Genomic DNA, 14,954 nt, shown 5'->3' on the forward strand with positions numbered 1-14,954 from the left:
ATAAGATTTTTTTTTTAACAATAGGAGGGTTGAAAGATAAGGTTTAGAAAATTCTCTTGAAAGTAGGATAAGAAGACAAAAAATATAAATTAGGAAATCAGAGAACCATTTCAATCAGTGTAGCGGAAAAAGACAGACTATAATAAGCACAGACAGGAGCCAAAGGTCATGAGCTTCTAGGTTGAGGGGAACTCTGAGAGTCTAGCACTGTGAATAAAAAATTACACCAACCAATGCACTGGGAACTAGAGATCCTAAAATGTTTGTAGGGGGTGGGTGTGGGGGAAGGAGAGAAAGAGAGAAAGGTCTAAAATTCAGAATATCACTGAACTTTCCCATAGCCACACAGAAAACTGGAAGTCAAAGGAGAAAAAAAAACTTTCAAAATTCTGAAGAAAAACATTTCCAACCTAGAATTAGATACCCAGCCAAATTATCAATCAAGCTTGAAGGTAGAATAAAGATATTTTTAGCCCTGGCCGGTTTGGCTCAGCGGTTAGAGCGTCGGCCTTCAGTCCAGAAAGACCCAGGCTCGGTTCCCGCTGAGGGCATGTACCTCGGTTGCAGTTTGTCCCTGGCCCTGGTTGGGTCGTGCGGGTGGCAGCCACTCAATGTGTCCATTTCACGTCGATGTTTCTATCTCTCTCTCTTCCCCTCCCTCCCACTCTATCAGAACAAAAAAAAAAAAGAAAGAAAAAATGTCCTCGAGTGAGGTTCAAAAAAAAAAGATATTTTTAGACATATAAGGTCTCAAAAATTTTACCTCTCTTGCACCATTTCTCAGAAAGATATTGGAATGTTGGGGGAAGTGTTCCATTAAACAAAGAAGTAAACGAAGAAAGACAGAAGGCATTGGGCTGAAAAAACAGGGACTCCAATATAGAAAAAAGGCAAATGGAATCCCCAAAGGGACACTTTAGGATGTTATCTAGAGAGTAGTCATCCAGCCAGGAGCAGAAAGATGGCTATGTCTGAAAGCAATTCACCAAGAAAAAACAAATGGGACTGATAGATTACTCCTCTGACAAGAGTTTTACAATTGTAGCAGGGAGTTTGGGAATTAGTGACAAAAACATACAAAATTGAACAAACAAAAAATGTGGAACACAAAATGTCATGCCAGAAAGAAAGTGTAACCCAAGTACATCATGTAATATTTACTCAGTCATAATCAATATAAACATCAAATGGAGATCTAACCACACATTGAGATCTAACTGCGTTGAGAGGATAAACAAAGAAGTTCGTGGGTTGGGGCGGGATGGAGCCAGTCCTCATCTTTTATAGCTGGAAGATAATCCATACCAACTAAAGTAATCTTAAAAATAATAATGGGATAAAACATAGCTATGTGTTATTTAGAGAAGTAAAGGGAAAGGTAGGAAGAAAAGGTAAGTCAAAAGAAGTTGCCTCTGGGGGTGGGGGATGGGGAAGGGAGTTGCTGTTTTCTGTTACCATATGTGTAGCAGTATTTGACTTTTTAAAAGTATTTATAAATATATATATATTCACTTTGCTAAAAATAAAATTTGAAAAAAATAAAGAGAAAACCGAGGTCATCCAGGGCAGGGCAAGTGATTGCCCAGAACTGGGGGTCATTCCATGTGTCACTGCCTGTCAGCTGCCTACGTAAGCTCCTCCGGACAAGGCTAGGGGGAGCTTTTTTGGAGAAACGTTATCCTGCCTACCCCCATGACTCATAGGCTCCCATTGTTTCTACACCCCTGCCATTCTTCCACCAGGGGGATGTGTGTGTTGATGTGTGGGGCGGGACAGAGGAACTTGCTTGTGTTCTTTGTTTACTGTGTGCCCCACTCCCATCCCCAGGGGTACAGGCTTCCTTGCCAGGGACCAGGTGTCAGGCATGGGACTGGGCGCCGAGAAGGAGAAAAAGCAATCTTAAAATACCCCTCTGCCTGCCTCTTGTGGAAATTCAGAATCATGTGGTTGAGTAGGACCTATGAGAGCAACTTGCCAACGTCTCCAAGAGGTGGACAACCTGTGTCTTGGCTGAGCACTCTGAATGACAGGAAACTTGATTCTTCACTGGGACTCTTGGGGGCCCGGGGCAAAGTGAGGGATACATAAAGGTCTTTGGTGACTGCAGGCTTTTGCATTGGCTGTTCCCATGGTCAAGGCCTTTTGAGTGTCAAGGAACCCACCAGTTATAAAAGGCGAGGGTCAATGTAAGAACACAGCTCTCAGGGGAACCGGCGCCTGCTGAGTCTCTTGTCACTGTCTCTCTCGCTATGTTTCTGCTCCATCCTCCTACTTCTCTCTGTGCACCTTCCTCTCCCTACTCACTGGCTCACACATGATCCCCAGTGCCTGCCACCACTCCCAAGCCTCCACACCTTCTCGGCTCAGCTCCCCACAGCTTCCTGGCCCATGCTCTCAATATCTTAATTTCAAATGCCTCACCGGGTCATCTCATTGGTCCATCATGGTTCAGGTTTCCTCTTCCAATCCAATCGGCTTTGCCAAGGTGGGTCACATGGTTCAAAGACCTAGGGAGGCTGTCCCGTCTTCAGGGAGGACTGTGGGTGGGGAGAGCATCTGACACTTATCCACTGCACTCGCCACCTTTCTCTCGCTCCCGCTCCGCATTCACCCATGGGTGATTTCAGCAAGTATTTGCCAAGTACCTTCAGGAAAGGGCACTCACTGAACGTTTGAAGGTGGGAGAACCCGGCTCAGAGTCGTGACTTTGAGGCCTCAGTTTCCTCGTCCGGGACATGAGGGAAGCTGTGTTTCAACTCGATTGGAGGTTCTCAACCCGGAGAGAATATTAGATCATCTGGGGAGTTTTAAAATAGCATTCTGATAACTGGCGTCCCTCCCCTCTCCCGCCCCTTTCTGCTGGGATTCTGACTTCATCAGTCGCTGTAGGATCTGGGTGACATACGTTGAAAATGCCCCAGTGATTGGGATACGCCGCCATCATTAGATGACCACTGATAGGCAATGGCTAACATGGTACTGGGCTCATAAAAGGTGCTCAATGGATTCTCCTGGAAGGAATAAATTCCCTGCCACTGTAACATGTGGTTCCAAGTTGGGAGGTAGGTGTTGGGGTCCTGGGGAGCTCAGAGGCAGAAAGACACTGGGAAGAGGGTACACTGTCAGTTAAGGAGGAATTTCAGAGTGTTGCTTTGGAGACGGAGCGAGCTGGATTTCTAGAATCGCTGACTCCCGTCTCTGGGATGAGATCCGGAGGCCCTGGAGTCAGCATGGAACCCTCCCCTCAACCGCTCTGTGACCTTGGGCAAGGCAGTAAACCCACCAGATTGCCACATGCTGGACGGGAATACATATCTCTCTTTCTCTAGGTTGCTGGGAGGGTTGAGGGAGACAAAGGCCTGGAAAACACTGGCCAATGCGAAGACTTGTTCCTAGGAGGCCTCATCTCAGGTAAATCCCAGGCGTCCCACTACCTAATGTCTCCCTGAGGGGACAGCAGAGAGAGGGCACTAAATTGTCAGGGTCAGAGTTATCACGAAAATCATCTGTCCAGCCACAGTTCTCCCTGGAACTTCAGTGAGTCCTTGTTAAGTGTTCCCTGCATGTGAAGAAGGACAATGGGTGCCCGTTATTCCTACAAACACTCACACCTGCTCACTGGGAGTTGGGACAGACACTCACGAAGCATCTAGAGAACAAGCCAGCAGCACGAACGTGAAGCTGCCTGCCAGGGACGGGAGCAGAGCGAACCCAGTGGGCGGGCGGGGGTGGGGGCTGCTGGAGGCTCTGTTGACATTAGTGCAGACCCAGGCTGCCCGTGGAGGAGGAGCATGAAGAAGGGACTGCTCATTAACGAATTCTTGGGGCGCCTCTCCAGGGACGGCAGGTCAGGCCTTGGGGTCAGGTCTGTTGGCTCATGCCATGGTAAGAATCAGGGACCGCTCCAGGAAGGCAGAGTTTGTGGTCAGGATTCGGCAGGTTACCTGAAGGAAATCCAGAGGGGAGGCTAGCATCTCCTGTAGAGAGGCCTGGGGCTAGAAGGGTGTCTCCTCCGGTGTTTATTCTGCTCTTCTTTCTCTCTGTCTGTGTCTTTCTGGCCTTCTTTTTCCCTCAGTCCCTTTCCCTTTCCCTCTGGCCTCATGCTGCTCACACACATGCACACACGCACACGCACACACACGCATGTGTCCCTCTGCCTGTGTGCATTTACTGCTTTCCCCTCTCTCTACAGTCTGACTTCTGTGTGAGTGCACTCTCTGCTCCCCCATAATTGTGGCTGCCACAGGCGTGCACCCCACGGATCTCCAGCTACTGGGTGTGACTGACTGAAGCTCCAGCTGCTGCCTCTGAAATCCATCGCCAAATCCGTGCCCAGACCATGGACTGTTCTAGCCAGTGACTTAGCAGGGTACGCAGGGTTCAACGGAACTGTCTTTGGCTAGAGACCCCCCAGCAGCCTACCTCCCTCCCTTAGCCTGCGTGGCCGTCTGGGATGCTCCCACCTGACCCCTCACTCAGGAGCAGACTTGCATCTCGGTCAAATGGGGCTCCCAGCAATCCCCTCTGGTTGAACCAGCCATGGCATCTGCTTCTTGGAGCACCTGGGCTAGCGCACTGCAGTCCTGTGTGGGTCACTCAGGATCCCCAGTGCCAACCCTACGTGACCTCTCCCTCCACCTCCTACTACCAGCACACGTGGAGGACGAGGGTGGAAGAGAACAGGACTCCCTCCGGGGCTGGCTCCTCAGCCCCAGGACCCTGTGTGTCAGCATGAGTTTTTGTTCAGCAGTTTGATTCGTCGTGTGAATTCCAATCCGCCCAGTGGCCCTGATCCAGTTGCCAGACCCAGTGTTTGCCAAGAGGTCTACCCTTCAGTTGCAGGAACACCCGCAGTGCTGCGCGGCAGAGTGCGCGGCAGCTCCCGGACGAGGCTCCGGCCGTCTGCGAACTCCAGCTGGAGGCAGAAATGCCTCCTACACAAGGCCGGCGGTCCCCTTTCTCCCTCCACGAGCTCCCATGGACACACTCGGGGCAGATACCTGTGTCACCTGCATACTTATTACCAGCAGGGTCAGCTCCATGGGCCTTGAACCTTCCCCCAAGTCAACACTGGCCTGAGGGGTCTAAGGAGTTTGCAAGTGACAACTTTGTGAATGAAGTTCCCCCTGAAACCCAGACACTGCTTCTCCTTTCCAAGGTGGGTAAAACCTCACTGCCCCCCACCCCCTCAGGCCACATAGCCAGTCCCGAAGATCGGTGCAGCGATGTTCCGGTCAACTTTTAACATCTGGCTCTCTGGGGAGGAGAGAAGCCCAACTTGTGGTGTTTGACCATTTCTGTGGTGTAAATATTGCCATCATGCCTGATGTTAAGCTACCGACCTGTGTTGCAGAACATAAAGTTAGAGAGAGAGATGCAGGATGGAGCAGACCATTGTGCAATATTTCCACCGTACACCTATAATAGATGCAGTAACCTCAAAAGCATGGACGACAGTAACATATAAAGTAATTAGGAAATGATGCATTTTGAGTATTTACCACCTATGTTCTTAATACAATGTAATTGTGTGTTTATATAATTTAATTTTTAATGCAACCAGCTTGTAAAATTTCTGAAATTCTGACCACTGCTCTCGTAAGCTGGGATGAATGGGCATCAGAACCTTCTCCTGGAATGGGCTGCTGAAGGTGGGAATCTGAGTGGACAGAGAAACAGAGGGGAAGGTCTGAACGCCTAGTTGATCCATTTCTTTATTTTTCTTCCTCCTTCTCCGTCACTAGCGTCAGGTGTTCAAGGCAACCTCAGAGACTCTCGACAAATACAGGCCATTCGAACTGAATAGAGAGTGACGTCAACACCACACACCGAGCAGCTCAGCTGGCCAGAGGACAGACAGGTGAAGGAATTACAGGCTGGGGAGGAAGGTGAACATAACCGGAGGTAAACAGACAGGGAGGGATTGGCAGGGGATGCCAGAAACACAGGGACCTGTCTTCTGAGATTTCCAACCAGGTATTCCCCGGAACCTGGGTATTTCTGGGTTTTGCCCCAGATCTGCTGAATCAGAATCTCAGAGGTGGAGCCCAGGAATCCCCGGGTGACGTGTGGGTAGTCACCGCGGGGCCGGGACCTGATGAATGCTTCTTCCAGATGAGGAGCGACGGAGCTGCAGCCAGGGCCTCTGGGTGCCCACACCCTTGGGCAAGAGCCTCGCTCTGGTAGGGGAAACCAATGAGCCTCATGACTTCGATTAAACTTAGCTTTAAATCCTAGGCCCAGAGATCCTCCCTTTCTCTGTGTGTGTGTGTGTGTGTGTATGTGTATATATATATACATATATTTGTATATATATGTGTGTGTGTATATATGTGTGTACACACACACACACACACACACACACACACACACTCTCTTCAGAGACCTAGCCTTTCCCCTGACAATTACCAACCCCCAAGGTAGCAGAAAACAGTAACAGTAGAGGGAGCTGAATAATGGTTACAAGGTTGCCTCTGGCAGGTAAAAAATAACATCCTGACCTAAGCTGTTTCGGTTCCTGAGCCCTTAGGTGGAACGACCCCTGGCTACTTTCCCATGAGACAGAAAGGACAGAGGGACGCCAGAGCAGACCTCAGAGCTGTCCTCCAGAGCCATCACCCTCGCCTCACCTCCGACCAACCGGCTCCCGGCACAGTGCTGAACCTCTAACCCACGGTGTCTGGTGACTTTGGCCTGTGGAATCTGTAACCTACGCGCCATCTGGGAGTCCAGGCTCTGAGCGCCAGCTCCCGCTCTCCGGGGTGGCACCATTCATAGTAAAACAGCCAATATTTCTCCACTGCGATTCTCGTATTTAGAGTTTGGCGCTGCAGGCGCTGGGTGGACGAACTTCTGTTCAATAATACAGGCTTGTACGGTAGTTAATAGGACAGGCTCTGGGTTCTCAGGTTAGAGCCCAGGCTCCGCTTCTAACTGTGTGACTTTGGGCAAGTTACATAACCACTTTGAGTCTCAGCTTTCAAATGGGGGTCACAGTATTGTGGGGGTCAAGTGCGGTCGTGGGCACAAGTGGCCGTGTGTGGGAAGGATCTCATCGATGGCAGGCGTGGCCGGTTAGGCACAGGGCTGGATGCGTACCCCAGACTCCAGCCCTGTTTGAACACAGCAGCAACGACTGGAAACGCCAGAGCAGGAGGGATTTTGATATCTTGAAGGTGAAAAACTTTGATCTTGTGTAAGGAGTTAGAAGACACGATAGCATTTGGCCTTAACTCAGCCTCTTCGGAGAGTTTTCGTGTCAGGGTAGTAAATGCTGTTAGTGCCCCGTATCCGAGCTCTGGGTCCTCTTCGGGTGTCGGCGCCGCCCTGGTGGACGCGTGCTGAGGCCGCCTCCTCGGAGTGCCTCGGCGCCCGTCTGCTCCCCCACCTGAGCTTTCTCTGAACCCCACAGAAGGCCGCGGAGCTCAGGGCAGCCCAGCCAGTGTTCCCATTATCTACTGCTGTTTCGTAAAACCCTCCAAAACGCAGAGGCTTAACAGGACAGAAAGCATGTGTTTGCTCAGGAAGGCGGCCTGAGGGGTGGCTGGGCTCTGCCCCCCACGGCCCCGGCCCGGCTGGACCGCAGGACGGTGCCTGGGCTGCGAGGTCCCTCCGCACAGCTCCTGGGCCGGCGGTTCTTCACAGCAAGGTCTCTGGCTCCTGGAGGCCCCCGTGTGCCCGGCTCCCCGCTGAGCACAGAGCAGAAGCTGCCGGGCCTCCTCGACACGTGGGCTTGGGAAGCACAGGTCACTTGCATAGTCTTCTGTGACCGAAACAGTCCCCCACACAAGGGAACAGACTGCCTCTTGCTGGGGGCGTGGCGCGGGCACTTTGTTGACCAGACTGTGGGATGGCAAATACCGTCCTGGCCACTGACAACAGTCTGGCACATCCAGCCTGTGTGGGAGGAAGGAGGGGGGTCTGCCCCTGGGGCCACCCCTAACCAGTGAGGGTGAGGATTGGTGGGTAAACGCAGGTCCTTCAGAGGGGCGGTTGTGACCCACACTGGACAGGTTGTTAGGGGATCCCCACGGGACTGAGCCCCGATGCCCACAGTGGACGGTTCAACAACGGCTGTTGCTCTTTCCCCACCGGACCTCCCGCTCCCCTTCTGCTGCTTCCTGCACACATCCCCAGTTCTGGGTTTAGGCCTCCCTTTCCTGAGACACCAAACCAAGACACCCAGTTTCTTTGTTTGAAAAAGTCCCTTAATGGGACTGTAACTTATCCACCGGCCGCCCGGGCAGTTGAGTAATCCCGCAGGAATGGGTGTGAAAGGGCGTTGGGGGCTGGCCCCTGGGAGCTGGGGTGGGTGGTCACACGGAGCACGGGTCCTCCCGAGGGAGCTTGGGGACCAGGGCCCCTGGGTGGGTGGGAGGCCTAGCGCCCCAGGTCATCAGGGAGGGAGACTGGGCTGCCTCGGGGAAGGTGGGAGGTGAGGACAGGGGGGTGTGGGGAAACACAGAAGGGGGTGCAGACAGAGGTGCTTTCTGGGGTGTGGAGGAATAAGGTGTGCCGTGTCCCTGTCCTGCCCACCGCATCCAGCTGACTTAGCAACCTGCGGTGACTCATCAGGCCACCGCAGCCGAGACAAGGGTGCCAGAGTCACCCACCGGCTCTGCCGGAACTGCCCTCGTGGGGCGGCTCTGCCTCTGGGTTTGGCCGGCCCGGGAAGAGGGGACTGAATCACCAAACAGAGAGGCCGGGCCTCTGGTTCATTCACCTCCACTCAGTAAACAGAACAGCGGCCCCTCCTTCAGGCCAGGTAGGGAGGGAGCCAAGGGTGAGCCAGCTCTCTGAAGCTCCCGGGCAGGGGCGGTGAGAGACAGCAGACAGGAGCTGGAGGCTCGCTGTGGGAGGGGCTCCGGGCACGAGGGCCACCGGACCCGGAATCTGGAGTGGGGGCAGGTCATTGCGGAACTCTTCCCAAAGACGCTGATGTCCACCTTGAACCCTGATGGGTCTCAAGACTTAGCGAGGAGACAGGCAGGGCATATCCCTGGCAGAGAAAACTGCATGACTTAGGGGGGCCTGGCTCATTTGAGAAACTTCACTGTGGCCAGAAAGAGGTGAAGAAGGGAGATGAGACTGGGGGGTGGGAGGGGGGAACAAGGGGAGCCGAGGAGTTGAAAGCAGGAGACGGGTCAGATTCGAGTTTAGGCTGTGTATGCTGGTTGCAGTCATGTCCAGGTGGAAGGGAGGACAGCTGAGGGCTCATTCATTCATCTCACAAACATCTGGGGGGGCCCTGCTAGGTGCCAGGCTCTGTATTGTCGTGGGGACCCAGGGGAGGTGCCGTAGCGGCCTGGCTGGTGGCCCGATGGAGAAGGGACGGAGGTTTGGGGAGGGACTCTCACTGTTACACAAACACAGGCTGGCGGTTCACAAACTGGCATCCGGTTCCTGCACCGGTCGTGTATGGCTTTGGAAATTGGGGACCTATTATTTCAGGGCTGGAGAGATGCCTGGCAGGGCTGAGCCCAAACTTCCGGGGCCCATGGGAGGGCAGCTATTGCGGGAGACCCCACCCGCAGGGGCAAGCTGTCTACCCACCTCCCCGACTCTAGGAAGCTGAGGGTAACCTGCACTGGGACTTTCTTTTTTTTAATGTTTTTTTCTTTATTGATTTTAGAGAGAGGAAGGGAGGAGGAGAGAGAGATAGAAACATCAATGAGAGAACATGGACTGGCGCCTCCTGATCGCCACTGGGGGGACCAGGCCCACAACCTGGGCATGTGTCCCGACCCAGGGATCGAACCGGGGACCTCTTGGTGCTGGGGTCGATGCTCAACCACTGAGCCACACCGGCTGGGCCTGCACTGGGCCTTTCCAGCAAGGGGAGAGACCCAGACATCCCAGTTTCTTTGATCAATCCCGGCAGGGAGCTAAGCAACGCCCTGGGACACAGGGAGGGCAGACCCCAGGCTGGGACAGTTTGTGCTTGTTTCCGTCTCTGCTCTGCTCTTGGACTGCAGACTCCGAGGGCAGGGGCCGTCTCCTCCAGCAGACTGGGGGTCTTCGCGGGGCCTCCCCATCCGAGGAGGAGCTTGGGGAGCAAGCCTGAGGAATGGTAATGCAAGTCGGGAAAGTCGTTTCGCTGCTGCTTAACAGTCCGAATTTGCAAAATATGGTACTTGGTGTGGGGACTGCAAGACGAAACAGAAGAGGCAAGATTGACAGAGGCTTGAGAAAGGGGACGGGACACAAATTCCAAGCACAGACCATGAATAACGACCAGGAACGAGGGCGAAGGGAACCAGACCGCAGGCTCCGTGAATGCAGGGATTTTTGTCCATTTACACACTGTTGTTTTCCAAGTGCCCAGAACAGAGCCTGGTACACAGTAGGTGCTCAATGAACATTAGTGAAGAAATGAATGGGCGTCCAGGTGATGAGTGTGGAGAGCAGGGTGCCAGTTCACTCTGAGGGCAGGGAGGCTCCTGGGAGGCAGCAGGGAGGGCCAGGGGCGGGGAGGCTGCTGGGAGTGGGGCAATGTACCCCATGTGCCTGTAGGTTTCACTTACCCTGGTCTCCCTGACCTGGGAAGTCAGCAGAGGGATTTCCCCACCAGGGTCCTCTCCCTTGACTCCCAAGCCACCTCTTCTATCTTCTGTTGCTCAATAGCCAGGCACTGTGATGTGACCATGCCCTGCACTATACCCCTCCCATGCTCTTACCCCTCAGGAACTTGGGGTGCCGCCCGGGCCCCACCCTCTGCTCCAGCTGCTGTACCTCCCCACTTCCAGACCTTCTGCTCAGGAAGCTCCTGACTTATCTCAGCCCCAGCGGCCAAGAACACTCCAGCCTACGCTGCACCTCCACCTGCCGCTGGCCCGAGTGCAATTCTGTGCAGCTCTGCCCAGCCCGCCTCTTCCTAACGGCCATCGGGCGGAATGAGGGCAGCGTGGGCTGGATCTGCCAAAGGACCTGGTGAGCGGTCAAGTGCAAACTAAAGGCGGCTCTTAGTGCAGCGAAATTGTTACCTCGAGGCTGAAAGGAGCTAACGCGAAACCAAAGCCAGAGGTGTTTGGGCAGGGTGATGATTTCAAGTAGAGAATTGGTTGGTATTTTCAACAATGATCCTTTGTAAACACATCTCTACCCTCATGCAAAATGTGGTTCACTCCTGAAATCACAGAACTTTTTATTTTCCCAACAGACTCAAATTCTGGCCGTCCCCTGTGGTGTTGGGAAGAACACCCTGGAATTGTCTTAGAAGACACCAGTCTCAGCGAACCCGGGTGTGGGTTTGAATCCAGACTCCCCACCTGCTGAGACCTTGCACAATCACCTCTCAGGGCCTGTTTCCTCACCTGTAACACCCACCTCCCAGAGCTGTCGCAAGATCACCGAGTTCCTTCACATCTCCCCGAGTTAAAGCACGAACAGTGCGGGCACACGTCGGGGGGCCACCACTGCCACCCACCTCTCTCCCTCTGCTCCGGCTCCTTCCTGCTTCTTGGCCCCTTCGGCGGTGGTTCTTCCCTATCCCCATTCAGACCTGCTACGTCACCTCCTGCAAGAGGTGTGCTCTGCTTGCCTCCTCTTAGATAACCTGTCCTTCCCCCACTGCCTCGCCTTTCATTTCTTTCTCCCTTCCAGACCACCCCAACTCTCCCCTGGACCCTGAGGCTGTCCTCGGTCCTCCCCGTCTTCCTGCCCTGCCCCCACCACCCTGCCTCCCACCCTGGCCCCTCTCCCACACGCCCCCCACACAGCACACACCCGGCTGGCCTGTCCATCTCATGTTTTATTGTAAAAGTGTTAAAATAAATTACATCTGACATCGTCGCCAGTCTGTACATACAGTGCGTGCGGTTCCAGGAGAGCAGGTGACACCCCGCAGGCGGGGTGAGCATGAGACATCTCACAGGAAGCAGAAGGCCACTCCTTGTCGCCCCACGGTCCGGCCAGCCTTCCCTGGTGCAAGATCAGCGGGGTGTGGACACATGTCCATCGCTGTCTTCACATGTTGGGGGGGTGTGGGTTCTGGCCCTGTTTGGCCCCACAGTACTGGGGAGGGAGCTGAGGCCGAGAGGGTGTTGGGATGAAGGGTGCTCACTCGCCTCCTGCCCAGTATCCATGGCCTGTGATGGGTGCCCCTCTCCAACTCTGCTCACCTGCTGACTGCCCTCTCCCCCTCTCGGTGTGGGGACTCTCGAGCTCATGACCTTGGCTGAGGTCACCAAGAAAGGCCCAACGGCGTTGGGGCGGGGGTGGGAGGGTGAACACGGAGCATTCCAATCCTTGGGACCCTGCCCTCTCCTCTCTCCTCTGCCTCTAAAGCCAACAACAGATGCCAGGTACATAAAAACAGCAGTTTATTTTAAAAATAACAAAACGTGCAGGGCAGAGCGGGCTGGCCCGAGTCACCAGGGAGAACCTACGAGCTCAGCCAGCCCCTCACAGGGACAGTCTGTGTACATTTCACATTATCTTTTGCTCCCCTTTCTTACACACACGCACGCACACTTGCACACGCGCGTGAGGAAGGAGCCTGATTCACATATTGGGCCATTTCTACTTGGGAGCCAAGAACACCCTGGAGGGCCGTGAGGTCCTCTTCTGGGCACGGGGAGCCGGGAGGGGTGCCAAGCTGAGCTGCCCTCCAGCTCCCTGGTCGCAGCGCTAGGAGCCCAGCCTCGGAGCCCAGGCCCGCCCCTTCACTTCCTCCCACCACTTCCTGGGAGGCAGAAAGCCCACATCTACCGTCACTTGCCAAGGGGATCTGAGACAAGGACTGTTCTCTGGGCAGGGCTCAGTCCCAGTGAATCACCAAGTCTCGAACCCGGGGCAGCTGGGGACAGTGCTCCCACACCAGGAGCATTCCAGTGCCCGAACTTCATCTCCTGGCACCTCCCCCGGGGGGGGTCTCCGTCCTACTGAGGCTTGTAGTAGGAGCCAGTCCCACAGACGGGCTGGGGAGAGGGTGGTTCGATTCTTGCCCCAGGCAGGGCCCAGTCCCCATACCTCCTTCCAAGGCAGGGCCCTCCTCTGAAATGCCTAGTTCAGTGCTGAGCACACAGAAGCAGCTCATTAATACTGGTCAGCTCACAAGGCCATGACCCCGACCTAAGAGATCTAAGGGAACCGTGTGACCTGCTCAACCGCATGATGGGGCGAAGACCCACGGAGCGTAGGCCTCGGGGTCAGTCCTGCCGGCCCACAGATAAGCCGTCAACAAACCAGCTGTGCTCAGGACAGGCGCCTCCCACTGCCAGGGTGCCGCTCGGCTGGAGAACAGAGACCCTGTCCTGGGCACGAGCCATGCTTGACAGGGAGCATGGAGCTGGAGGGGACGGAAGGTGAGGAAGGCCGCTGGCCCCCCCTCCCAGTTCCAGGGTGTCCCGGGCACAGCAGGATGGCCCAGGAGGAGGGTGACAGAAGCCATCAGCGGCGGAGCGGGGCGCCGGGCCCTCCTCACGTGCCCCTGGGGCAGTTCGCCTTATTGTATTCGTTCATCAGCTGTTCGTAAGGCACAGAGAGCTCGGACTCCGTGCTGGTGAAGGTGGACTCGTCTGACGAGGGTAACTCGCCCAGGCTCAGGGGCACCCCGGCCTCGGCCTCTCCCTGGGGCCTCTCCTCCCCAGCCAGGTTGTCCTCCAGGGAGGACTTGGATGTCTCCTCATCCAAGAGGCCAGTCTCCTCGTTCACAAAGGTGATGTTGGGGTTCTGGAAGATGAGCGGGTGGTAGTCCTGGGCGTCCCAGGGCTCGCCCTCCTCACTGATGCGGTCCAGCTGGTTAATGAACACCTCGGAGGTGGGGGAACCGCCCTCGGGGGGCCCTGTTCCGTCCTCCTCACCGGGCGCCCGCGACACATGGCCTTTGCTCCGCAGCGTCTGAGACACCTCTTCCAAGCTGGGCGCCCGGTTCTTGGAGTAGAACACCAGGGGGGCCAGGGAGGCAGGGACGGCTGGCGGCCCACCCGCCTGAGGCCCCAACCCGGATCCTGGCCCCGGCCCCGGTCCCGGTCCTGACCCTGGTCCCAACCCCGGTCCAGGTCCAGGTCCCATCCCCGGGACCCTCTCGCCACCCCCGCTCGTCTTCATTGCCTTTTTCCCAATCTGCTTGATGAGGTCGTTGTAGGTCTCCTCTTTCTTGGACAGGAAGCTGAAGATGTTGACATCCTTGGAGGCTGCGCTCCCCGCCATCTGCAGCGCCTTCTTGGAATGCGGGGAGCTCTCGAAGGACTCCTTCCGCCGCCGCCGCCGCTTCTTGATGGCCTTGTGCACCTCCACGAACATGCTCACCTTCCAGTTGACGAAGAGGGACAGCCAGGCCAGCCCCAGGTAGATCCACAGCTCCACGAAGTAGCGGTACAGGGCGTGGTAGTTGGCGCTGGGGTTCACCCCTGAGGACAGAACAGCAAGCCCAGAGGGTCAGCAGGCCCCAGAAACACTCAAAGGCCAAAGCCTGTGAGCGTGGGCACAGCACCAGAGCAAGGGGCACACTGAGCCCGGAAGGCCTGTGCCAGAGGCTGGACTGTCCCGTCCTCCCGAAGGGCCTGGGCCCCGTCACTCACGGGCCTCAGCTGCGGGAAGCGAGGAGAGGGGTGCGCTGGGCTGGGGGTCCAGGCAGGGGTGGGGCTCGGGGCTCTGGGGCTCGGGTGCTCTGGGCTCTGGGGCTCGGGGTTTGGGGGCTCTGGGCAGGCCGGAGCTGGGTGCAGGGAGGGGCGGGGCTCTGGGGCTCTGGGGCTCTGGGGCTCTGGGGCTCGGGGCTCTGCGGCTCAGGGCTCGGGGCTCTGGGGCTCGGGGCTCTGGGGCTCTGGGGCTCGGGGCTCTGGGGCTCGGGGCTCTGGGCAGGCTGGTACTGGGTGCAGCCAACACATGGGTCAGGAGCCAGCCCACAGATGCTTGCCTTTCAGTCAGTCACCTACCCCAACACCAAGCTGCTTGGTGTGCTTTTTCCGGTGTATATGTTATAGTTCAGTTAAAACCAGGATGGACATGAAGTG

General features: G+C 55.6%; 1 protein-coding gene across 1 annotated transcript in view; it reads right to left on the reverse strand.

Moving 5' to 3' along the window:
- Positions 1–11,763: 11,763 nt before the first annotated feature.
- The window catches only part of KCNK5 (potassium two pore domain channel subfamily K member 5), a 36,710-nt gene continuing 33,519 nt past the window's right edge, over positions 11,764–14,954 (reverse strand). The window contains exon 5 of the mRNA XM_036249234.1: positions 11,764–14,351. Coding sequence (XP_036105127.1) covers positions 13,420–14,351 — 932 coding nt within the window. The 3' untranslated portion in view covers positions 11,764–13,419. The remainder of the gene's footprint in view (positions 14,352–14,954) is intronic.

Source organism: Molossus molossus, unplaced genomic scaffold, assembly GCF_014108415.1.
Source record: "Molossus molossus isolate mMolMol1 unplaced genomic scaffold, mMolMol1.p scaffold_m16_p_8, whole genome shotgun sequence".
Lineage (NCBI taxonomy): Eukaryota > Metazoa > Chordata > Mammalia > Chiroptera > Molossidae > Molossus > Molossus molossus.